General features: G+C 42.4%; 2 protein-coding genes across 6 annotated transcripts in view; both read right to left on the minus strand.

Annotated features, from left to right (window-relative positions):
* LOC109869894 (C-Jun-amino-terminal kinase-interacting protein 4) overlaps positions 1-5,239 on the minus strand; it is a 53,959-nt gene extending 48,720 nt beyond the window's left edge. For 3 of the 5 annotated variants that reach the window (XM_020460177.2, XM_031804768.1, XM_031804765.1), the window contains exon 1: positions 4,618-5,239. In XM_020460177.2, the coding sequence (XP_020315766.1) occupies positions 4,618-4,917 (300 nt within the window). In that variant the 5' untranslated portion in view covers positions 4,918-5,239. The remainder of the gene's footprint in view (positions 1-4,617) is intronic. The other 2 variants (XM_031804767.1, XM_031804766.1) reach the window with 2 other exon arrangements.
* A 1,936-nt stretch (positions 5,240-7,175) lies between these two features.
* On the minus strand, positions 7,176-23,521 carry daglb (diacylglycerol lipase, beta). The gene is made up of 15 exons (XM_020460746.2): positions 22,767-23,521; positions 22,127-22,278; positions 21,703-21,877; positions 11,017-11,284; positions 10,804-10,926; positions 10,574-10,701; positions 10,336-10,462; positions 10,143-10,226; positions 9,980-10,057; positions 9,801-9,881; positions 9,588-9,715; positions 9,405-9,473; positions 8,854-8,926; positions 8,474-8,721; positions 7,176-8,354 (listed from the first exon to the last, which is right to left on the minus strand). Exons 1-15 carry the CDS (start codon positions 22,859-22,861, stop codon positions 8,159-8,161), a joined length of 2,025 nt encoding a protein of 674 aa, XP_020316335.1. The 5' UTR covers positions 22,862-23,521; the 3' UTR covers positions 7,176-8,158.
* Between the last annotated feature and the right edge of the window lie 651 nt (positions 23,522-24,172).

A 24,172-nucleotide genomic window follows, 5' to 3' on the forward strand; every position in this document is an offset into this window, starting at 1 on the left:
CGCTGCCTGCACCCGCATGCCCGACTAGCATCACCACCCTGGATGGTTCCGACCTAGAATATGTGGACGTCTATAAGTACCTAGGTGTCTGGCTAGACTGCAAACTCTCCTTCCAGACTCATATCAAACATCTCCAATCGAAAATCAAATCAAGAGTCGGCTTTCTATTCCGCAACAAAGCCTCCTTCACTCACGCCGCCAAGCTTACCCTAGTAAAACTGACTATCCTACCGATCCTCGACTTCGGCGATGTCATCTACAAAATGGCTTCCAACACTCTACTCAGCAAACTGGATGCAGTCTATCACAGTGCCATCCGTTTCGTCACTAAAGCACCTTATACCACCCACCACTGCGACTTGTATGCTCTAGTCGGCTGGCCCTCGCTACATATTCGTCGCCAGACCCACTGGCTCCAGGTCATCTACAAGTCCATGCTAGGTAAAGCTCCGCCTTATCTCAGCTCACTGGTCACGATGGCAACACCCATCCGTAGCACGCGCTCCAGCAGGTGTATCTCACTGATCATCCCTAAAGCCAACACCTCATTTGGCCGCCTTTCGTTCCAGTACTCTGCTGCCTGTGACTGGAACGAATTGCAAAAATCGCTGAAGTTGGAGACTTTTATCTCCCTCACCAACTTCAAACATCAGCTATCTGAGCAGCTAACCGATCGCTGCAGCTGTACATAGTCTATTGGTAAATAGCCCACCCCTTTTCACCTACCTCATCCCCATACTGTTTTTATTTATTTACTTTTCTGCTCTTTTGCACAGCAATATCTCTACCTGTACATGACCATCTGATCATTCATCACTCCAGTGTTAATCTGCAAAATTGTAATTATTTGCCTACCTCCTCATGCCTTTTGCACACATTGTATATAGACTCCCCCTTTTGTTTCTACTGTGTTATTGACTTGTTAATTGTTTACTCCATGTGTAACTCTTTGTTGTCTGCTCACACTGCTATGCTTTATCTTGGCCAGGTCGCAGTTGCAAATGAGAACTTGTTCTCATTTAAAAATAGCGCTAGCAATGCCCTTTGACAGGACAAAGTGAAGGATCAGACAGATTTGTAACATTACCACTGTAACCTTCAATTGTTGTGTTATAATGTACTAGTTAACACTAATCCATTATTTTTGTAAATGCACACCGTGCTGATGTGAAGGAAGTTGAAAGGGCAGAGCACCTGACACACACAAGCCATAACCAACACTACAACAGAGGTCTCCTAAGCCGTGTTCATGTACAGTATTGTCTGGCAGGCCGAGAGAAAGCTAAACATGGCTAAATTACAACAGCACTGCTGCTGCCAACAAAGGATCACTTGACCTGTTAACCCATCTTTAGGAGAGGATAGGAGCTTTCACTTTGGCAGTTATGGGAATAAAGAGATTAATGACATGGGGGGGGGGGGGCGGGGGGGGCTGAATCACAACAGCACTAGAACAGTGTGATGAGACAGAGAGACAGCCTAGCGCAGCCAAACTCAACGGGCGGAAAGCGGGTCAATACGGACCGGACATCGCATTTTGTTATATATAAAAATAAAAATAAAAAAAGTCTATAAATTATTTTTGGACAGCTTTATAAAAAAGAAAATCAACCGAGGGCCGCGGCCTCTACTCTGCAACCTCTGTCTCTCTCTCTCTCTCGAAGCAATGCCCAAATTTACTAGTGCCACGTCTAATCCAAACATGTGGTTATATGCAAATACAAGAGGGCACGTCTTACCCAATCACATCAATCAAAATATCCTCTACAGAAGCTTGGGACAAGCAAGCAGAAAGAAACAGAAAGATTTGAGTCCACAGCCCTCATGAAAAGTGTCAATGTTAAGCGCCATTATGACAGCAGGCATAGTCATTTTGATCAGACGTATCCCCTGAACACAGAGGGGAGAACAAACAAGATTAACTTACTCAAATTCCAATATGACAGCCCAACAACGTGCAACGAGTGTTCACTGAGGATAACTTGGGTTTTGAGAAAAAAAATTCAGACGCGGAGATGGTAAAATAAGATTTGTGAAGGTGCTGACACCTTGCTTGAAGGTAAACAAAAAGATGAGATCTGGGAAAAGATCAAACAGATCCCACTGTCAGATTCAACAGCAATGAGGAGAAGTGAAATATTAGCTGAAGATGTAACTTCACAACTTCCAGGCCATTCAGAAAATCAGCATGCATTTCATTAACTGTGGATGAACAAATAACACTGACAATACCCAGGGTTTTGAAATGCTTTTGGGCCATTCGGTTGGGAATCAAAACTTTCTTATCAGAGCAAGAGTGACAAGGCAACTCAGTATTTGGAAGATGAGAAGACGAAAAACAGTTGCATTTTTGACAGACATTACATCACACCTTAATCAACTGAATGTTAAGCTGCAGGGACGGGACAACACCGTGTGTGATATGATAACAGCAGTCCGAGCTTTGCAGAAGAAATTAGCTTTTCAAGAATGATCTCTAGGGAGAATTTGTCCACTTCCCAATCTTCTCATATTAATGCAGGGAGACAAAGACGTTCCCAACCATGTTGATTTCATCCAGAAGCTGATGGATAACTTCAAGGCTCGCTTTGATGACATCACTGTTGGACAAGAGCTGCTGCTGCTCATCCACAGAACCCTCTATTGGTCACAAATGTGACAAAGTTGTCAGAAGACACAAAAACAGATCTTCAGATGGGTAGATGCTGCATCACTGCAAAGGGAGTTGATTGAGCTGCAAGAAAATGTGTCTTTGAAGGAGTAGGCTGGTGATTGTGACCCTGTCACTTTCTGGGAAAGGACGGTTCCTGCAGCCGATCCCCCTGTTCTCAAGAAACTGGCACTATACATCCTGACCATGTTTGGCTCCAGATACAGCTGTGAATAAGCCTCGTTTTAATTTAACTAGGAAAGTCAGTTAATAAGAACAAATTCTTATTTACAATGACGGCCTACCCCGGCCCTAACGACGCTGGGCCAATTGTGCGCTGCCCTATGGGACTCCCAGTCACGGCCGGTTGTGATACCGCCTGGAATCAAAGCAGGGTCTGTAGTGACACCTCTAGCACTGAGATGCAGGGCCTTAGACCGCTGTGCCTAACTTTTTGATCTTAATTCAAAACAAATACCGCACCAGGCTCACCAATGAACACCTGCACCAGTGTCTCAGAGTTGCTTTCACACCATTTGTGGCAAGGTTCAAAGTGTAATTTCTCTCATTGATGCAAGGGCAAGGCCCAGAGTGACACACATTAATATTGCATGGCCCACAGTGGCATTCTGTGCATTCAGATTATTATTTTTGGTTCAACTCTCCTTTGTTCTCCAGAAAACATGCACTTTATTTAATTTATATATATTATTTATTCAAGGCCCATGTGCAATGGCAATTATGCATCCACCTTTGTTCTTCAGCAATGTTGCACATGTTTACATTCAACATAAAGTTGCAATTAATTCAAATTCTTAGTCTCATTTAATGTACACTTTATATAACAACATGTTTGCTAAGTCGTAGACGACTATGTTTGTTACTACGTCGTAACACAGAGCCGATAATGGATGAAATCCAGCCGGGCTTTTGCCACCTAGGAAATATATGTCACTGGACCTTCTCAAATAGTAGTCGAGTACCCTTGGCATAGTGGGTGAAAGGCAGGGGGATGGGGGAGAAAGAGAGAGGGGGGAGCGAGAGAGAGAGGGAACAAAAGAGAGGGACAGAAAGTGAGTAGTCTCATTGTCTGGAGTGACTGCAGTGTGTGGTGGCAGAACAAACAGGAGAGAGAGAAAAGAGAAGGTGGCACTCAAACTTCCAATGACACTCCTGTTTTGGATTTGGATGGGATGACCAAATCTCATTTGGCAACTGCTCTTATGGTCGATCTGACTCTACCAAGTCAAGCAGACAAATGTTTTTAGCCAGAAAGCTGTACGGCTAGGTTCAAAATATCTAGAGCAGTGACCTAAAGGGAGTCAGCCGCGACCCACCACTGGGTCCTGACCCATTATTTGAGAAACACTGACAGGTTTGGAATATACTGTCAGAGTAATTCCCTTTGGGTGTAGCTCCATTTGTATGCTGACTAATGCATGGCTGCAGGAGTTTGCATCCAGTTTGGACAGCAGGCATGAAATTAAACAAGTTAGTCTACAAAAAAAAAAAAAACACCCATGAAGCAAATGACTTAAGTAATGTCACCAGCCAAAATATTAGCAACAGTGTCAAATAAGTAATATGTAACCTTGTCATCAGCTGTTGCAACCAGATGACATATCCTGCTAGCTTCAGAATGCTATAGCTTTATAAGATTAGCCTGTGTAGTTTACCAACATTGACTTTCAGGGTTTAAAGCTAGCAAGCAATCTAGTCCATGCATAATTGTTTGCAAGTTCTCACAGGCAATAGGCCCTGCTATGTGCAAATTAACCCTATGGGAATAGTAGCTACATTATTGGGTACAGTCTGTGCTTGTTGTTGAACATTACTTGCGCTTGAACTGTCAAAGCTAGCTTGAGTGGCCTAGCAGTAGCAAGCAGTTTTTCGATCAGTTTCGTGGTCTGTCTGCGAAAGTTGTCTTACTCTCCCCCTTTCTTTGACAGTCGAGGATTCAAACCCACCTCTTCTGCAGATTTTCTGAGCGATTTCTCCCGTTCATACTGGGTAACAAGTTGTTCGTTGTCTTCTTTTAGGAGCTCCAACTCGACTTCGTGCTCCTGGTTCTCCGCGAACACCGCGTCCAAGTTCTCCAACACCGCGACGACGAGCGGCATGAGTTCTTTCACAACGTTCTCGTCGTACTGACCGATCAACCGTTCAAACTCCCGGTAAATGGAGCTCGCCAGACCCGACACCCGTTCGGACATCATCGCCGAACTACCAGAGTCGTCCTGGTAGAGTACTCCATCGTCCAACTCCATTTTCTTGCCTCCTTTTCTTCTCGCAAACTAAGGTTAGCAGGTTAGCCGAGGAAAAAGCTACTTGAGAAAGCCTGCCAGCAGCAACCTGCCTTATCCTTATTTGTGAAGCGAGACCAAATAGTGTCCCTTAAATATAGCTAACTGAGCTACCGTTAGCTACTTTCTTTATTTTAAAGAGAAAAACAAACGACGTTAAACAAGTTGCGACCCCTTTCTCCTATGGACGGTTGACTTATAAGGGGGGCTAAATAGAAAAGTCTCTACTTGGCTCCGGGTTTTCAGTTAGTTCTCCTCTCGACTTCCCAACAGATGAGCTTCTGTGTTCTTGTTGATGACTGGCCCGTCACAGTGACGTCACACGCTATAAGAGGGCTGGGAGGGATCTAGGGGAGAAAATGTACCGCTAATCCGTTTGAAGTGTTTTTCATTCAATAGCACTGTCCACATCAATATTGTTCATATCTCTAATTTGCCAACTTTGTTCAATGTGCCTCAGCACTGTACTGTTGCTTTAACTCAACAGGTAGTCTCTAAAAATTGCTTGGGGACTTTTCAAATGGTTAGTAAATAAGGTACACTACCGATCAAACGTTTTAGGACCCCTACTCATTCAAGGGTTTTTCTTTCTTTTTTAAAAAATTTTCTACATTGTAGAATAATAGTGAAGACATTTAAACTATGAAATAACACATATGGAATCATGTAATAACCAAAAGTGTTAAACAAATCAAAATCTATTTTATATTTGAGATTCTTCAAATAGCCACCCTTTGCCTTGATGACAGCTTTGCACACTCTTGGTATTCTTAACCAGCTTCATGAGGTAGTCACCTGGAATGCAATTCAATTAACAGGTGTGCCTTCTTAAAAGTTAATTTGTGGAATTTCTTTCCTTAATGCGTTTGAGCCAATCAGTTGTGTTGTGACAAGGTAGGGGTGGTATACAGAAGATAGGGTTATTTGGTAAAAGACCAAGTCCATATTATGGCAAGAACAACTCAAATAAGCAACGAGAAACAACAGTCCATCATAACTTTAAGACATGAAGGTCAGTCAATACGGAAAATTAAGAACTTTGAAAGTTTCTTCAAGTGCAGTCGCACAAACCATCAAGTGCAATGATGAAACTGGCTCTGATGAGGCCCGCCACAGGAATGGAAGACCCAGTTACCTTTGTTTTACCAGCCTCAGAAATTGCAGCCCAAATAAATGCTTCACTGAGTTCAAGTAACAAGCACATCTCAACATCAACTGTTCAGAGGAGACTGTGTGAATCAGGCCTTCATTTTTTTGCCCCTTTATTTAACTAGGCAAGTCAGTTAAGAACAAATTCTTATTTTCAATGATGGCCTAGGAACAGTGGGTTAACTGCCTGTTCAGGGGCAGAACGACAGATTTGTACCTTGTCAGCTCAGGGATTTGAATTTGCAACCTTTCGGTTACTAGTCCAACGCTCTAACCACTAGGCTACTCTGTAGCCTCTTCATGGTTGAATTGTTGCAAAGAAACCACTACTAAAAGGACACCTATAACAAGATACTTGCTTGGACCAAGAAACACAAGCAATGGACATTAGACCGGTGGAAATTTGTCCTTTGGTCTGATGAGTCCAAATTTGAGATTTTTGGCTCTAACCGCTGTGTCTTTGTGAGACGCTGTGTGGGTGAAGATCTCCGTATATGTATTTCCCACTGTAAAGCATGGAGGGGGAGGTGTTATGGTGCGGGGGTGCTTTGCTGGTAATACTGTCAACATGGCTACCACAGCATTCTGCAGCGATATGCCATCCCATCTGGTTTGGGCTTAGTGGGACTATCATTTGTTTTTCAACAGGACAATGACCCAACAAACCTCCGGGCTGTGTAAGGGCTATTTGTCCAATGAGAGTGATGGTGTGCTGCATCAGATGACCTGTCCTCCACAAGAGAGAAGAAAAAGCAGCCAAGAAGTGGTCAGCATATGTGGGAACTCCTTCAAAACTGTTGGAAAAGCATTCCAGGTGAAGCTGGTTGAGAGAATGCCAAGAGTGCAAAGCTGTCATCAAGGCAAAGGGTGGCTATTTGAAGAATATCAAATATATTTAGATTTGTTTAACACTTTTTGGTTTCAACATGATTCCATATGTGTTATTCCATAGTTGTCTTCACTATTATTCTACAATGTGGAAAATAGTCAAAATAAAGAAAAACCCTTGAATGAGTAGGTGTGTACAAACTTTTGACTGGTAGTGTAAGTAAACCAGCCTCCAAATACAAAAATAACTGCAGTGACTAATGACAAGTTTATTTGTATGATAAGTCCATCATCACAAATACACGATTCAAGATGTAAAACCATTACTTTGACTTTCATTTTTCAATATTTAATTACCTTATAAAGTATGTATATGGCATGTTAACAGAACATGTGTCATGAAACTGGAGTCATTTAGGCTACCACATATCACCTAGAAGTTGTTTTCATGCCAATTAACTCATTTGTTTCATACACTACTCATTTAGCATATATGGGTCAAAACAAACTGGTCAAGCATTGGGAGTATTGGTGAGACTTGTTGATCTGCAATGCATAGGGCCCTGATTTTTTGAGTAGGTAGAAATGTCCTCTTAAGACTGATGCAAGGTCAGATATTGCTCTTCACCCTTATGGTTAGGGTAAAGAGAGGGGGAGGGGGGTCATCTGATCTTAGATCTGTGGTCCAGGACAAATTCTACCTCAAGCAATTTTTTAAGTCTTATACATTCCACACAAGACAAAGCATAGTTACATAATCAAAAACTAATCTTAAAATCAGCAGCCTAAATAAAAAAAATATACAAAATAAAATAAAATCTGAATGTACACTTTTGGAATTACAGTAACACTGCAATCTAGGTATGTACACAGAGCACAATGGATGATAAGGACACAATGACAGTTCATGGAATTACTCAGAAGAAGATAGCAATAACCAATGAAATGGCAACAAATGTTTACTACATAAATAAATAATCAAATGACAACACCCTTTCCAAAGGCCTAATGAGAAAGACAATCCTGCACAGTCCTTTAATCGAGGAGTCCAATTGTCTTGTCCCTTTGTATTCGCTGTTGAGTATCCTGGTCATGGAGTAGGGACAAAACAGGGACAGAAACTGGGGCGGGAAGAGATGAAACTAGAACCAAAGGACTGGGGACAGCCTTCGCAACAGACAGTCAGGCTCGCCCTGTCCAGGTGTGTGTACGTGTGTAGCAGTGTGACTCAGATGACGTTGAGGTGGCTGTTGCTAAGCGACGAGGGGCAGAGGTTGAAGGGCCTGTCCTGTGTCATACTGTTGAGAGATCGGAGTACAGCATCAGGCATGTGGTCGGCGATCATCCTAGGACTGATGAGAACACTCCGGAATGCTGTCTCACTGGACCACTCCGCCTGGTAACGCACCTGGGAAAAACAGGACCTGGAGAAGCGATGAAGGAGGGAAGGAAGGGAAAGAAAAAGTAGAAGACAAAAACTTTGGTCAATGACAAAGGCAGACATGGGTGTAATGTATTTTGTGTGTGTGTTTGTGCCACACACCTCCGCGATGGGCCGTCCTCTGTAATGTGCAGTATACGTCCCGGTAAATAAAGTGGCAGATGGGCGCAGTGTACCGGCGAGTCCTCGGAAGCCAGGCTTTGATAGGATGAGGAGCCACGAATCAGCAGTGTCTCCTCCCCCAGGAGCGGCTGGCTAAGTTCCTCCTCCCGCCTGTCCATCTCAGTAGGGAAGTCATCAGGATCTCCCCCAAACAACTCATACCAACAGCCCTGGAGTAGGATACGGTACTGAGGGAGAGGGAAAAGGAGAGGGGGAGAGAGAGAAGTCATCAGAAATCATAAAGTTCTCCAAAGTTAGGATTCTGCCCAACTTATTTGATTCATTTACTAAATTTTGGATTTTAATTTTAATGTTCTCACCTTGGGCTTATTGCAATTAGAAACCATTTTTAATATTCTCCTTTTCAAGTCCTCCATGTTGGGATAACTCAACCTGAGAGAGGTGGAAGTGGAGGAGAGAGGAAAAATGAATCAAATCTGTGCTTTCACCAAAACACAGAACAAGCACTTGAACTAACTCAGAGAGGAGAGCGAGAGGGAAAAGACAGTGAGAGGGCGGGAGAGTTGCTCTCATTTTCTGTGTGCCTGTAATAAGGGGGCAGATCCTAAATATAGCGTCTCCATCGTTCAGAGTCAGGAATAGCCTCTACACCACAGCACTTTCACATTCAGACTCAGAAACCAGGACTTTCCACTTGAGTTGACACACTGACACATGAATAAAACAAGAGTTTCCGAATCCCTATCCTGGTCCACTGTGTGTACTAGTATAATAATGTGTAATACTGAGAAACTCATTAATAGAACACAGTTTGTTTCAGTGTAAACTTTTGTCTGAGATAAACATGGGAGTACAGAGCACATGACAGGAGGAGGGGGGCATCTCAGTCTAAAGTGGCTCCTCTCCTCACCTTGGCACCAAGTCCTTCCCCAACACCACAGACACCACAAAGTCTTTGGAATATTCCGCCAGGGCTTTACTGCAGAGGGAGCACAAAGGGAAATGAATCTGAATAATACTATGTACATTACACAAACTTAAATCCTCACTTGACATAATGCTAAGCATAAATTATTTGAATGTGTGTTGGTACCTCATGAGTCCCCCTGGTGGAGAGAAGGCGTAACACTGTAGGGTGGGGAAGGAGCTACGTAATAGAATGGCCAGGAGAGAGGCTGTACCCCCTCCAAGACTGTGGCCTGTGATGACTAGCTTGTACTCCTGAAAACACACACACACACAGTTAGGGCTTCTAAGGTTACAACGAATGTACTTTGGCGGAGAGAGGACAGGTAAGGAGACTTACAGGTGCGATGGTGAAAGCCTGGTTTAGAATGCCATCGTTGAGGAGTTTCTTATAGATGTAGCCGGCTGCCTGAGACATGCCCTGTGAAACACAGAGGTTACAGCTCCTATCTACAAATAAAGAATGTTCTGATAGACATGTACATTCAATAGATGAAGTAATGTGATTATTCTATCCACCTTGTGAGCATAGCATGTTCCTGACACTCCCTCTACTGGGAGGTTCTCACAGTCTGCAGACAGGTCAGTCAGCAAATCCTACACAGAAATGTACATGAACGAGTGAGTGAGAGATAGAGATCAATAGATAGATAGGTGGAATGGAGTGATGGAGGAGTCTCACCCGGAGTGACAGTGTTCCTCTGATAGCCACCAGTACTGCCTCTCTCTTATGGTCCAGAGCCACAAAGAATGGAATTTCATAGATCTGGAACACACAGGGTTGCATTTCATCAGTAGAGAATTCAGTACTGGCCAAAGGTTGCAAACTAATGGGGAATAGGATCTCACTTGAGATTTGTCCTGAGTCGAAGTACCTGGTTGTGAAAGCTAACGTAGATGAAGTCTCTGTACTGTAGGCCGGTGCTGTGGAGGATGGAGGAGAAATGGCAGCCCATGTTGTCTCCTCCGACAATGTCATACTCAGCAGACTGGGTCTTACAGCTGAAACACACAGTAGACTTTGCTGTTAACAAAGTGGCCAAATTACTTTCACACCCCGGCTCAAAAATCGAGAAGGATGAGCACGTTAAATTAGAGGTGTAACAGTCTTACCAGTCCCCGCTGAGTTTGCAGGCTCCAGTGAGTGGGTTGGAGTAGACATACATGGGCCAGCCATACGCTGCTATAGCAAATTGCATACAGTGGGCTGCCTTCTCCAGCTCTGCCTCAAGATCCTCTGCCTGCAGAGCAAACACACACAAATTGTAATTGATTAATTTAAATGGACGCACTGATTATTTTTGGATGGATTGACAGACTTATTGACTGACTCCAGTACTTACAATAGGTGATGAGGGGCTGTGAGACAGGACTTCGTCTGGATCCCTACACTGCTCCTTCTTATCCTGCTCCTGATGTAGCAGAGCCAGACCCACTGCGATGTCACTGGGAACCAGGTCTGTATCCTAACACACAATGAAAACATGATTCGTTTTAAAAAAGTCTCACACTGACCAACAAGATGTACACAGACACACCCTGTTTCCCTTACTCACCGAGAAGAATCCGCTGACAAGCTGAGCTATGCTGGAGAACGCAGCTCTGTGGCTCTCATCCTGAGGCAGGCAGCAGCAGAGCAGTCTTAGCCTGCTCTCCCACACCCTGACAGCCACGGAGCGGGCGGTGGACAGGAGCTGGGAGCCCTCACTGCTCTCCAGGTCCCTTACCCCTAGCTGCTCCTGGGACGGAGGCCCAGGAAGGCGGCTGCCCAGTGGGTCGAACACAAACAGCACTCCCACCCCTGTGGACAGCAGCAAGATCCAACTGCCAGGGAGTGAGAGGAATGTAAACTGCCAATGTACTGTATATTCAGGTAGGATGTAGGCCTATATGGGCGATACCTCACAAAACAGGACCGTGGTGTTTTGGATTTTCAATAAATGTAATCTATAGAAGGGTCCTTTGGAGGAAGGATTGTTGACATACACTGAGTGTTCTTTCCATGACAAAGACTGACCAGGTGAATCCAGATGAAAGCTATGCTTGTAATCCATGCCCGGACGAATTGAGACTGTTCTGGAGGGCAAAAGGCCATGCACCTAAATATTAGGAATTGTATTAGAGAGGCGCACAATTGGCTCAGGGTCGTCCGGTCTAGATGAAAGTTTGGCCGGGGTAGGCCGTCATTCTAAAAAAATAAAATAGTTCTTAACTGACTTGCCTAATTAAATAAAAGGTTAAATAAATAAAATATTTAGAGATGTCAAATTAATGGGCTGCTGCACAGTCACTATGGGAGCTCTTTCTCGGATGCCAGGCTAAGTTGTGCATAAGGTACTTTTTAAAATCTCTAAATGGTTCATTTAGTAAGAAATCAGATTATTGAACAAATCTGTGAGTTTATTTGAATTATCTTGCCATATCTAAAAAATGTATACAACGCTACTTTCCATGTGTTACTATACTGAACAAAAATTATAAACAACCATTTCAAATATTTTACTGAGTTACAGTTCATTTAAGGAAATCAGTCAATTGAAATGAATTCATTAGGCCCTAATTTATGGATTTCACATGACTCGGAATAAAGATATGCATCTGTTGGTCACAGACACCTTAAAAAAAGGTAGGGGCGTGGATCAGAAAACCAGTCAGTATCTGGTGTGACCACCATTTGCCTCATGCAGCGCGACATCTCCTTCGCATAGAGTTTATCAGGCTGTTGATTGTGGCCTGTGGAATGTTGTTCCACTCCTCTAAGGCTGTGAGAAGTTGCTGGATATTTGTGGAAACTGGAATACGCCGTCATACACGTCAATCCAGAGCATCCCAAACATGCTCAATGAGTGACATATGGTGAGTATGCAGGCCACGGAAGAACAGACTTGTTTAGCTTCCAGGAATTGTGTACAGATCCTTCCATCCTTATCATGCTGAAACATGAGGTGATGGCCGCGGATGAATGGCACGACAATGGGCATTCGAACTGCCATCGATAAAATGCAATTGTGTTCGTTGTACATAGCTTATACCTGCCCATACCATAACCCCATCGCCACCATGGGTCACTCTGTTCACAACCTTTGACATCAGCAAAGCGCTCACCCCCACACGACACAATACATGTGGTCTGCGGCTGTGAAGTCGGTTGGACACATTATGTCAGTGTACACAAGCTGACGTTTTGACCACATTGAATTGTGGCGAATTACACATCCCATTTACCTCAGATTGGTGATGTTAGTGTAAAAGTTTATAGTCAACATGGTGACACATTGATCTGCAATCGATCTTATCTTTGGTTTTGTACTGTTGATTTTGTCATATGCACTGGGGGCGGTGGGGGTTCGCAGGATATAGAACGCAGATATCAATTCCTTTCTCAAACGGTACAAATAATTCTGGGCGGTCTCTTTATAAAAGCTGCTGGTCACACACACACCAATAAACGAATTTGACAGTCCAACTATCCCTTAAATAACAGCCAACCGTTGTCACTGTTGATATCCTATGGCGGGTCGTGATTCATTGAAGTTAACAGAAGTTAACTTTTCAGTGATGGCAGCCTCCCGAAATCAACATCCTCCATTCCAAAATATAAATAGAAGCCTTCTACAAATTCTCATCTAACCAAACATGTATAGGTTACTCCATGTGGCCTTTGAATAGTGTTAGTTTAAACAGCGCTACACCAAACGTTTGCCTGTTCTATTGATTTCAGAGTGATATTGATGGAAGTGATTTTTTTTAATGTAAGTGTTACACCAAAAATGATCCTCTAACCAGTGACGTACAAATTATTCCCAGATTCTGTGTTTTTTTTTATAGCTGTGTTAGTTAACAGGATGTGCAACCTCATATCCCCCCTCTCGCACAATTGATTTCAAAGTGGTAATCGATAGGATTAATTGACAAAACAGTGTTGCGTTTCCCTTTCTGTTTTGGTGACCCTGTATCCAGAGGTGGAATTTATTTATTTAACTAGGCAAGTCAGTTAAGAACAAATTCTTATTTACATTGACGGCCTAGGAACAGTGGGTTAACTGCCTTGTTCAAGAGCAGAACGACAGATTTGAACCTTGTCAGCTTGGGGATTCAATCTAGCAACCTTTCGGTTACTGGCCCAACGCTCAAACCAAAAGTAGAAAGAGTACCCAATTGTCATACTTGAGTAAAAGTAAAGATAGCTTAATAAAAAAAAACTCAAGTAAAAGTGAAAGGTACCCAGTAAAATACAACTTAAGTAAAAGTCTGAAAATATTTGGTTTTAAATATACTTAAGTACCAAAAGTAAATGTAATTGCTAAAATATACTTAAGTATTGAAAGTAAAAGTATAAATAAATTCCAATTCCCTATATTAAGCAAACCTGACGGCACCATTTTCTTATTTTTTAATGTACGGAGAGCTAGGGGCACAACACAATTTACAAATGAAGCATTTGCGTTCAGTGAGTCCGCCAGATCAAAGGCAGTAGGGATGACCAGGGATGTTCTCTTGAAGTGTGTGAATTGGACCATTTTCCTGTCCTGCTAGCCACTCAAAATGTAATGAGAACTTGCCAGGGAAAATGTATGGAGTAAAAAGTTTATTATTTTCTTTCGGAATGTATTGAAGTAAAAAACTACTGAAGTAGTACATTAAAGTATTTTTACACCACTGCCCGTATCAAAATGCAACATTTCAAAATGTAACCGACTGTTCTGCAGGTTGTCCTCTCATTAGTGATGTATTTTTTATTTTTTTCTTCGTTGTGGTAGTTTCAACAGCGCACCCCCCCCCCCTAAATGAGTGATTTTTGCCATTTGTCAAAACAAAATGATTGTGTCCAGTTTATATGCTGCTCGTTAGAAAAAAAAGTTATATGATTACATGTGTAGATAGAATACTTTAGGTTTTCAATATAGCACAAACACTTTCTGAATATCGTTTATTGATTTGGACATTAAAACTGTGTTTTGACATTGGGCTTTTATCAATATGTCTTGTTAACAGGAAGCAGCAAAAGCATCATTTTCAACTTAAGTTTCAGGAATATAAAGAAAACTTTCAACAAACATTTCCAATGGTATTGTACTTAATCTGGTAAAAACTGCTCAATGAGTAAAAACGCCCTGTGATTGATTTAATTTTATGATATAAAAATCGCCAAAACACGTTTTTCCCTGCCTAAAATATTTGAAGTTTGTATCTTAAAGCATTATTGAGAAAGAATGAATTTAATTTACCCAGGCCTCCTTAAGACATAATAGCATAATGTTTCATCTGTATGTGCTACAAAGCAAAAATGTGCGTCATGAAGCTTTACCGCTTGCTCTGTAATATGAGTAGTATTTTGATTTCGATTTTAAAAAATGAATATTGAAGAATATTCCATTCTTATATTGGCACATTTTTAAATATATTGTTTAAGATAACATACTCTACAGTAAAGTTCCAGAGTGGGATCTCTACTAGATGTAGAGTTATGATCCAATTTATAAACGTTACCATAGCAAATTTTTTTATTTAAAAAAAGTTAAAATAAACAAATAACTTCGGGGGTGGATCAGCTTTAAAATTGCGGATAGATTGTTGCTTCCATCAATGTAATTGTCCGCATCAATTCCAATGCCCCATATATTTTTGGGTAAATATATACACTACCGTACACTTAGAAATGTCCTCGTTTTTGAAAGAACAGCACATTTTTTGTCCATTAAAATAACATCAAATTAATTCGAAATACAGTGTAGACATGGTTAATGTTGTAAATTACTATTGTAGCTTGAAACAGCTGATTTTTGAAAATGGAATATCTACATAGGGGTACATAGGCCCATTATCAGCAACCATCACTCCTTTGTTCCAACGGCACATTGAGTTAGCTAACTCAAGTTGATCATTTTAAAAGGCCGATTGATAATTAGAAAACCCTTTTGCAATTATGTTAGCACAGCTGAAAACTGCTGATTAAAGAAACAATAAAAAAGCCCTTCTTTAGACTAGTTGAGTAACTGGAGCGTCAGCATTTCTGGGTTCAATTACAGGCTCAAAATGGCCAGAAACAAAGAACGCTCCTTCTGAAACTTGTCAGTCTATTCTTGTTCTGAGAAATGAAGGCTATTCCATGCAAGAAATTGCCAAGAAACTGAAGATCTAGTACAACGCTGTGACCTACTCCCTTCACAGAACAGCGCAAACGGGCTCTAACCAGAATAGAAAGTGGGAGGCCCCGGTGCACAACTGAGCAAGAGGACAAGTTCATTAGTGTGTCTAGTTTGAGAAACAGCCGCCTCACAAGTCCTCAACTGGCAGCTTCATTAAATTGTACCCGCAAAACACCAGACTAGCCGGGATAAGGACTATTCAATGCTGGTCTGACCAATCGGAATCCACACTTCAAGATTGTTTTGATCAAGCGGACTGGGACATGTTCCGGGAAGCTTCAGAGAATAATATCGAGATATACACCGATACGGCGGGTGAGTTTATAAGGAAGTACACAGGAGATGTTGTACCCACTGACAACCTAACTAACCAGAAATTGTGGATATACGGGCAGCATACGGGCAAAATTGAAAGCGTGAACCACCACATTTAACCATGGAAAGGTGACTGGGAATATGGCAAATACAGAACAGCGTAGTTATTCCCTCCGCAAGGCAATCAAACAAGCAAAATGTCAGTATAGAGGCAAAGTGGAGTCGCAATTCAACGGCTCAGACACATGTGGCAGGGTCTACAGACAATCACGGACACGACGTCTTGCTTCCAGACAAACTAAGCACCTTCTTTGCCCGCTTTGAGGATAATATAGTGCCACCGACGCAGCCCGCGACCAAGGACTGTGGGCTCTCCTAGTCCGTGGCCAACGTAAGACATTTAAACGTGTTAACCCTCGCAAGGCCGTCCCCAGGTGGTGAGGGTAGGAAACATCTCCACGTCGCTGATCCTCAACACTGGGGCCCCACAAGGGTGCACGCTCAGCCCCCTCCTGTACTCCCTGTTCACCCATGACTGCGTGACCATGCACGTCTCCAACTCAATCATCAAGTTTGCAGACGACACTACAGTGGTAGGCTTGATTACCAACAACGACGAGAAAGCCTTCAGGGAGGTGGCGAAAGGCCCTCAGAGTGTGGTGTCAGGAAAACAACCTCTCACTCAACATCAACAAAACAAAGGAGATGATCATGGACTTCAGGAAACAGCAGAGGGAGCAGCCCCCTATCTACATCAATGGGACAGTAGTGGAGAAGGTGAAAAGTTCCTCGGCGTAAAGACCACAGACAAACTGAAATGGTTCACCGACACAGACAGTGTGGTGAAGAAGGCGCAACAGCTGAGCACGCACCCTTGTGGGGCCCCAGTGTTGAGGATCAGCAAAGTGAAGATGTTGTTTCCTACCATCATAGGGCGGTGCACAGGGTTTGGCCGGGGTAGGCCATCATTATCAATGAGAATTTGTTCTTAACTGACTTGCCAAGTTAAAAGGTTAAATAATTTTTTATCTTTTATAATTCAACCTCAGGAGGCTGAAGAAATTTGGCTTGTCACTTACCTTCTTGGTGACGGGGCAGTATTTTCACATCCAGATGAAATGCATGCCCAAATTCAACTGCCTTCTACTTATCCCCAGAAGATAAGATATGCATATTATTAGTAGATTTGGATAGAAAACACTCTGAAGTTTGAATCATGTCTGTGAGTATTACATAACTTATTTAGCAGGCAAAACCCCAAGGACAAACCATTCAGATTTTTTTTTAGGTCACTCTTTTCAATGGGTTCTCATTGGGAATCCAGATTTCTAAGGGACCTTCTTGCAGTTCCTATCGCTTCCACTGGATGTCAACAGTCTTTAGAAATTGGTTAAGGGTATTCCTTTGTGTAATGAAGTACGGCCATCTTGAACGAGGGTCACTTGAAGTGTACTGTTAGATAGAGGCACGTGACCAGAAAGCATGCTACAGTTTGTTTTCTTCCTGTATTGAACACAGATCATCCACTCTTCAATTTTATCAATTATTTATGTTAAAAAATACCTAAAGTTGTATTACAAAAGTAGCTTGAAATGTTTTGGCAAAGTTTACAGGTAACTTTTGAGATATTTTGTAGTCACGTTGCTCAAGTTGGAACTGGTGTTTTTCTGGATCAAACGAAATATGCTTTCGCTCTTGTTTACGGAGGTGCTATCCTCAGATAATAGCATCGTTTCCTTCCTCCGAAAAGCCTTTTTGAAATCTGACATATTGGCTGGATTCACAACAAGTGTAGCTTTAATTTGCTATCTTGCATGTGTGATTTAATGAAAGTTTAATTTTTATAGTAATTTATTTGAATTTGGCGCTCTGCATTTTCCCTGGCTTTTCAACCTCCCAGAGAGGTTAAAACCCTCAAACTTATACAGATGCACAATTGAGAGCATGTCAGGCTGTATCACCGACTGGTACGGCAACTTCAACAACCACAACCGCAGGGCTCTCCAGAGGGTGGTGCGGTCTGCAGAGCGCATCACCGGGAGTAAACTACCTGCCCTCCAGGACACCTACAGCACCCAATGTCACAGGAAGTCCAAAAAGATCATTAAGGACAACCACCCGAACCACTGCCTGTTCACCCCGCTACCATACAGAAGGAGAGGTCAGTCCAGGTGCATCAAAGTTGGGACCGAGAGACTGAAAAAAAGCTTCCATCCCATGAGACTGTTAACCAGCCACCACTAACACAGAGAGGCCTAGATAGACTTGAAATCATTGACCACTTTAATAATGTTAACATACAGTTGAAGTCAGAAGTTTACATACACCTTAACCAAATACAAATACATCAGTATTTCACAATTCCTGACATTTAATCCTAGTACAAATTCCATGTCTTAGGTCCTTCCTCCTGACAGAGCTGGCCCATTCCTCCTGACAGCTGGTGTAACTGAGTCAGGTTTGTAGGCTTGCTCGCACATGCTTTTTCAGTTCTGCCCATACATTTTCCGTGGTATTGAGGTCAGGGCTATGTGATGACCACTCCAATACCTTGACTTTGTTGTCCTTAAGCCATTTTGCCACAACTTTGGAAGTATGCTTGGGGTCATTGTCCATTTGGAAGACCCATTTGCAACCAAGCTTTAACTTCCTGACTGACGTCTTGAGATGTTGCTTCAATATATCCACAATTTTCCTACCTCATGATGCCATCTATTTTGTGAAGTGCACCAGTCCCTCCTGCAGCAAAGCACGTACCCAACATGATGCTGCCACCCCCGTGCTTCACGGTTGGGATGGTGTTCTTCGGCTTGCAGGCCTCCCCCTTTTTCCTCCAAACATAACGATGGGCTTTACAACCAAACAGATCTATTTTTGTTTCATCAGACCAGAGGACATCTCTCCAATCTTTGTCCCCATGTGCAGTTGCAAAACGTAGTCTGGCTTTTTAAACGGCCGTTTTGGAGCAGTGGCTTCTTCCTTGCAGAGCGGCCTTTCAGGTTATTTCGATATAGGACTCATTTTACTGTGGATATATATACTTTTTAACCTGTTTCTTCCAGCATCTTCACAAGGGCCTTTGCTGTTGTTCTGGAATGGATTTGCACTTTTCACACCAAAGTACCTTCATCTCTAGGAGACAGAATGTGTCGCCTTCCTGAGCGGTATGACGATTGCGTGGTCCCATGGTGTTTATACTTGCGTACTATTGTTTGTACAAATGAACGTGCTCCCTTCAGGCGTTTGGAAATTGCTCCCATGATGTCAAGCAAAGAGGCACTGAGTTTGAAGGTAGGCCTTGAAATACATCCACAGATACACCTACAATTGACTCAAATGATGTCAATTAGCCTATCAGAAGCTTCTAAAGCCATACCATAATTTTCCAAGCTGTTTAAAAGGCACAGTCATTTTAGTGTATGTACACTTCTGACCCACTGGAATTGTGATACAGTGAATTATAAGTGAAATAATCTGTCTGTAAACAATTGTTGAAAAAATGACTTGTGTCATGCAAAGGAGATGTCCTAACTGACATCCCAAAACTATAGTTAGTTAACAAGAAATTTGCGGAGTGGTTGAAAAATGAGTTTTAAATGACTCCAACCTACGTGTATGTAAACTTCCGACTTCAACTATCTTGCATTACTCATCTCATATGTATATACTGTATTTTATACCATCTACTGCATCTTGCCTATGCTGCTCAGTCATTGGCTCATCCATACATGTATAAACTCAGCAAAAAAAGAAACATCCTCTGTCAACTGCGTTTATTTTCAGCAAACTTAACATGTGTAAATATTTGAATGAACATGACTCAACAACTGAGCCAAACTGAACAAGTTCCAAGGACATGTGACTAACAGAAATGGAATAATGTGTTCCTGAACAAAGGGGGGGTCAAAATCAAAAGTAACAGTCAGTATTTGGTGGCCACCAGCTGCATTAAGTACTGCAGTGCATCTCCTCCTCATGGACTGCACCAGATTTGCCAGGTCTTGCTGTGAGATGTTACCCCACTCTACCACCAAGATTTCTGGGAGGAATGGCCCTAGCCCTCAATCTCCGATCCAACAGGTCCCAGACGTGCTCAATTGGATTGAGATCCGGCTCTTTGCTGGCCATGGCAGAACACTGACATTCCTGTCTTGCAGGAAATCAGGCACAGAACGAGCAGTATGGCTGGTGGCATTTTCATGCTGGATGGTTATGTCAGGATGAGCCTGCAGAAAGGGTACCACATGAGGGAGGAAGATGTCTTCCCTGTAACGCACAGCGTGGAGATTGCCTGCAATAACAACAAGCTCAGCCCGATGATGCTGTGACACACCGCCCCAGACCATGACGGATCCTCCCCCTTAAAAAAATATATAATAATAAAAAAAAAAATCGATCCCGCTCCAGAGTACAGGCCTCGGTGTAACATTCATTCCTTCGACAATAAACGCGAATACGACGATCAACACTGGTGAGACAAAACCGCGACTTGTCAGTGAAGAGCAGTTTTTTGCCAGTCCTGTCTGGTCCAGTGACGGTGGGTTTGTGCCCATAGGCGATGTTGTTGCCGGTGATGTCTGGTGAGGACCTGCCTTACAACAGGCCTACAAGCCCTCAGTCCAGCCTCTCTCAGCCTATTGCAAACAGTCTGAGCACTGATGAGGGATTGTGCGTTCCTGGAGTAACTCAGGCAGTTGTTATTGCCATCCTGTACCTGTCCCGCAGGTGTGATGTTCGAATGTACCGATCCTGTGCAGGTGTTGTTACACGTGGTCTGCCACTGCGAGGACGATCAGCTGTCCTTCCTGTCTCCCTGTAGCGCTGTCTTAGGCATCTCACAGTACAGACATTGCAATTGCCCTGGCTACATCTGCAGTCCTCATGCCTCCTTGCAGCATGCCTAATTCACGTACACGCAGATGAGCAGGGACCCTGGGCATCTTTCTTTTGGTGTTTTTCAGAGTCGGTAGAAAAGCCTCGTTAGTGTCGTAAGTTTTCATAACTGTGACCTTAATTGCCTACCGTCTGTAAGCTGTTAGTTTCTTAACGACCGTTCCACAGGTGCATGTTCATTAATTGTTTATGGTTCATTGAACAAGCATGGGAAACAGTGTTTAAACCCTTTACAATGAAGATCTGTGAAGTTATTTGGATTTTTACAAATTATCTTTGAAAGACTGGGTCCTGAAAATGGGGCATTTCTTTTTTTGCTGAGTTTATGTATATATTCTTATTCCATTCTTTAGATGTATGTATTAGGTTGTTGTTGTGGAATTGTTAGATTACTTAGATATTGCTTCCCTGTTGGAACTAGAAGCACAAGCATTTCGCAACACTCGCAATAACATCTGTTAACCATGTGTTGGTGACCAATATGATATGATTTGATACATGTAAAAGGAGGGCTGTGATTGCCTACTATACAAATGTCTCTGTATAAAAATGGGCCATAAAAACTAGCAGAAATCGCACTTTGATATGCTCGTAGAGTATATTATGTTCAACAATATGAAATATGTCAAATTGTATATTTTCAATATTTATGTTTAGATTTTTCAATATCCATATATTAATGTAAGGACATTGTTATTGAAATGTAAATATTTCTCATAATACAGAGAAAGTGGTAAAGCTTCATATGACACCAATTTTCTTTGTAGCACATACAGATGAAACATTATGGAGTCAAAAAAGGTCCCTTCTATGGATTAAATTTAATGAAAATCCCCAAAATCATACCACAGTATACGTACAGGAAAAAACATTCTTCCCACCCACCTGGCGACCACTGCTGCAATGACGGCCCCCACCTCAGCAGGCTCACAGCCCCGGCTGTCATCAGACACCCAGATGGCCCCCAGGATGGCCCAGATCAGCTCAGGGACGTACAGCATCGCCCGCACATACACCAGCACCGGGATGGAGCGTCGCGGGCCCGGGTTAGTGATGGTCCCTGGGGAAACAAAGACCATCAAAGATATTGACAACGTAAAACTCTGAGTCATGGTGAAGAGGAGGATTATGTCATATGTTATGATAACCAGACCTGTTTATTGCACTGAATATATTACTAAAAGTGGTAAAAATAAAATAAAAAAAACTAGAATATATATCACACCAATTCTAAACCCAGTGAATAATACAGTAAATTCATGTAAATTCCTTTCATCATGTCATAACAGTAAAAGTGTGCAAGGTTCACCTTGAGCGCTGACGTAGACGATGGCACATAAAGACAGGATGATGAAAGCCAACAGGACCAGTAAAACCACCAGGTAGCTGTGTAGAACTCTCCCACCTGAACAGTCAAACTTCCCCTTATGGAGAGTGTACAGAGCCAGCGTCCAGATCCACCTGTAGGGCAGTGAAGAGATACAGCATGATTGATTAGATTTTTTTTAGATCATTAAAACACATCAAAGCAATACCAGGGGTGTAATCATTAGTCCAAACACTTGCAAAACAGAACAAGTTTCTATTGGACAAATTCCGTTGGTACCCTCCCGTTTCTCTCCTTTTGCTTTTGTTTAACGTTTTGCAACATATTCGGCATAATGAATACACCCCAATAGAGGTCAGTGCAGCAACCTTTACCAGGTTGTGGGTTGGGCATAGCAGGGAGGATAGCATTGTGTTTTTCATGCTTGTATAATAAATCAGTGAAATACAAACAATGAGAGAATACAACAAGGTGCTACTGAGTGTGGGATCTATGTAGCTACGACTACTGACAGCTACGTTTACAGCTGTCATTGACTGCACGTGGTATGATATGACAAAGAGTTTTGCATCATCACTCCCTTTTCTTTGAATATCGTTCCATTAATGTTGAGTTCACTTACCATAGAACCCTGACGAACAGCTCAAAAGAGCCGGAAAAGACCAGGTCGTCGCTTGCGATGCCCCATCGCCGACCAAACGCTATCATTCCAGGCATGACAAATAGCTACACTACAATCACTGTCAGGAACGAGATAAATAACGTTACCTAGCTAGCTATCTTGACAACGTTCTGATTTGTTATCTTTCGGAGAAGCAATGCTACTTTTTTAAGATGGCCATTTCGTAACACCTTCAATCGTGAAATTACTGTTATTGGTGTAAAAGGGAAGGTCGTTACTTTGTTGCCATTTGCTTTCGTCGAATTTAGGCTAACGCGCTTTGCTAGCTATTAGCTAGAACCTCTAGGCTAGCTAGCATGTCCCCTCAATAAGAGCCCATGTATAGCTAAATGACCGCACACTTGTTCACAATCTATTTGTAATGTCACGGATTTGTAAAAAATAAAGCTAGATTATTTGGCTTCGTTGAATTCGATTTGCTACGTTAGCTAGCAAGGAGTGGGCTAACGATACCATTGTTATTGCGCACAATCTTCACCGGTCATTTAATTCCTGGTAAATTCCTGGAAGCCATCGTCAACAGCATTGGTTTACATATTTATCTGAGGAAAAACTCCCCAAAATAATTAATATAGGTAGCAGGCTGCCAGTACAGAAGCAAACAAAGCTGCTCGAAATGTTTTGTTTTCTTCTAGTGATTGTGTCTATTAAAAAAAACCTGTCGAACGACGTGCTGTGAAAATAAAGTTCCGCTTCTCGTGTCGTTATCAGTTGTTTCCACTGTTTTGTGGTCTAGGCCAAGACAATTAAAAATACTTGATTGTAACATTACTATTGTTTAAAAATATATATAATATAGAATCAGATCATTGAATATGTTGATTCATCCCATGTTAATTAATCCCTGTATGTGGAAAAATTCCCATCTGTTTTTTCGCCTGCACATACACCAGCACCGGGATGGAGCGCTGGTCCCGGATTATTGATGGTCCCTGAGGAAATTAAGACAATCAGAGATGAGTTACATGTTGACGATGTAAAACTCTTTAAATGCATGGCGAAAAAGAGGGTTGTAATTATGTTATGATAACCAGACCTTTTTAATCGCACTGAATATATTACTATGAGTAGGGGCACAACTTTCACTGGGAACATGTCCCCCCCCCCCCATTCTGAAATTGCATTTTTGTCCCCCCAGATGCCAAACAGCTCTCTGTACTCTTGTCTTTAAGTGCTGTATTCAACACTGTTGACCATGATGTCCTTCTGGACAGTTTGGAGAGGTGGGTTGGCCTCTCCAGTCCAGTTCTAAATTGGTTTAGGAACTATTTAACCAGTTGAGATTTTGTCAACCTTGGTGAACACAACTCAAACAAAATACATATCACAGGTGGCATTCCACAAGA

The sequence above is a fragment of the Oncorhynchus kisutch genome, linkage group LG25 (genome assembly GCF_002021735.2).
Source record: "Oncorhynchus kisutch isolate 150728-3 linkage group LG25, Okis_V2, whole genome shotgun sequence".
Lineage (NCBI taxonomy): Eukaryota > Metazoa > Chordata > Actinopteri > Salmoniformes > Salmonidae > Oncorhynchus > Oncorhynchus kisutch.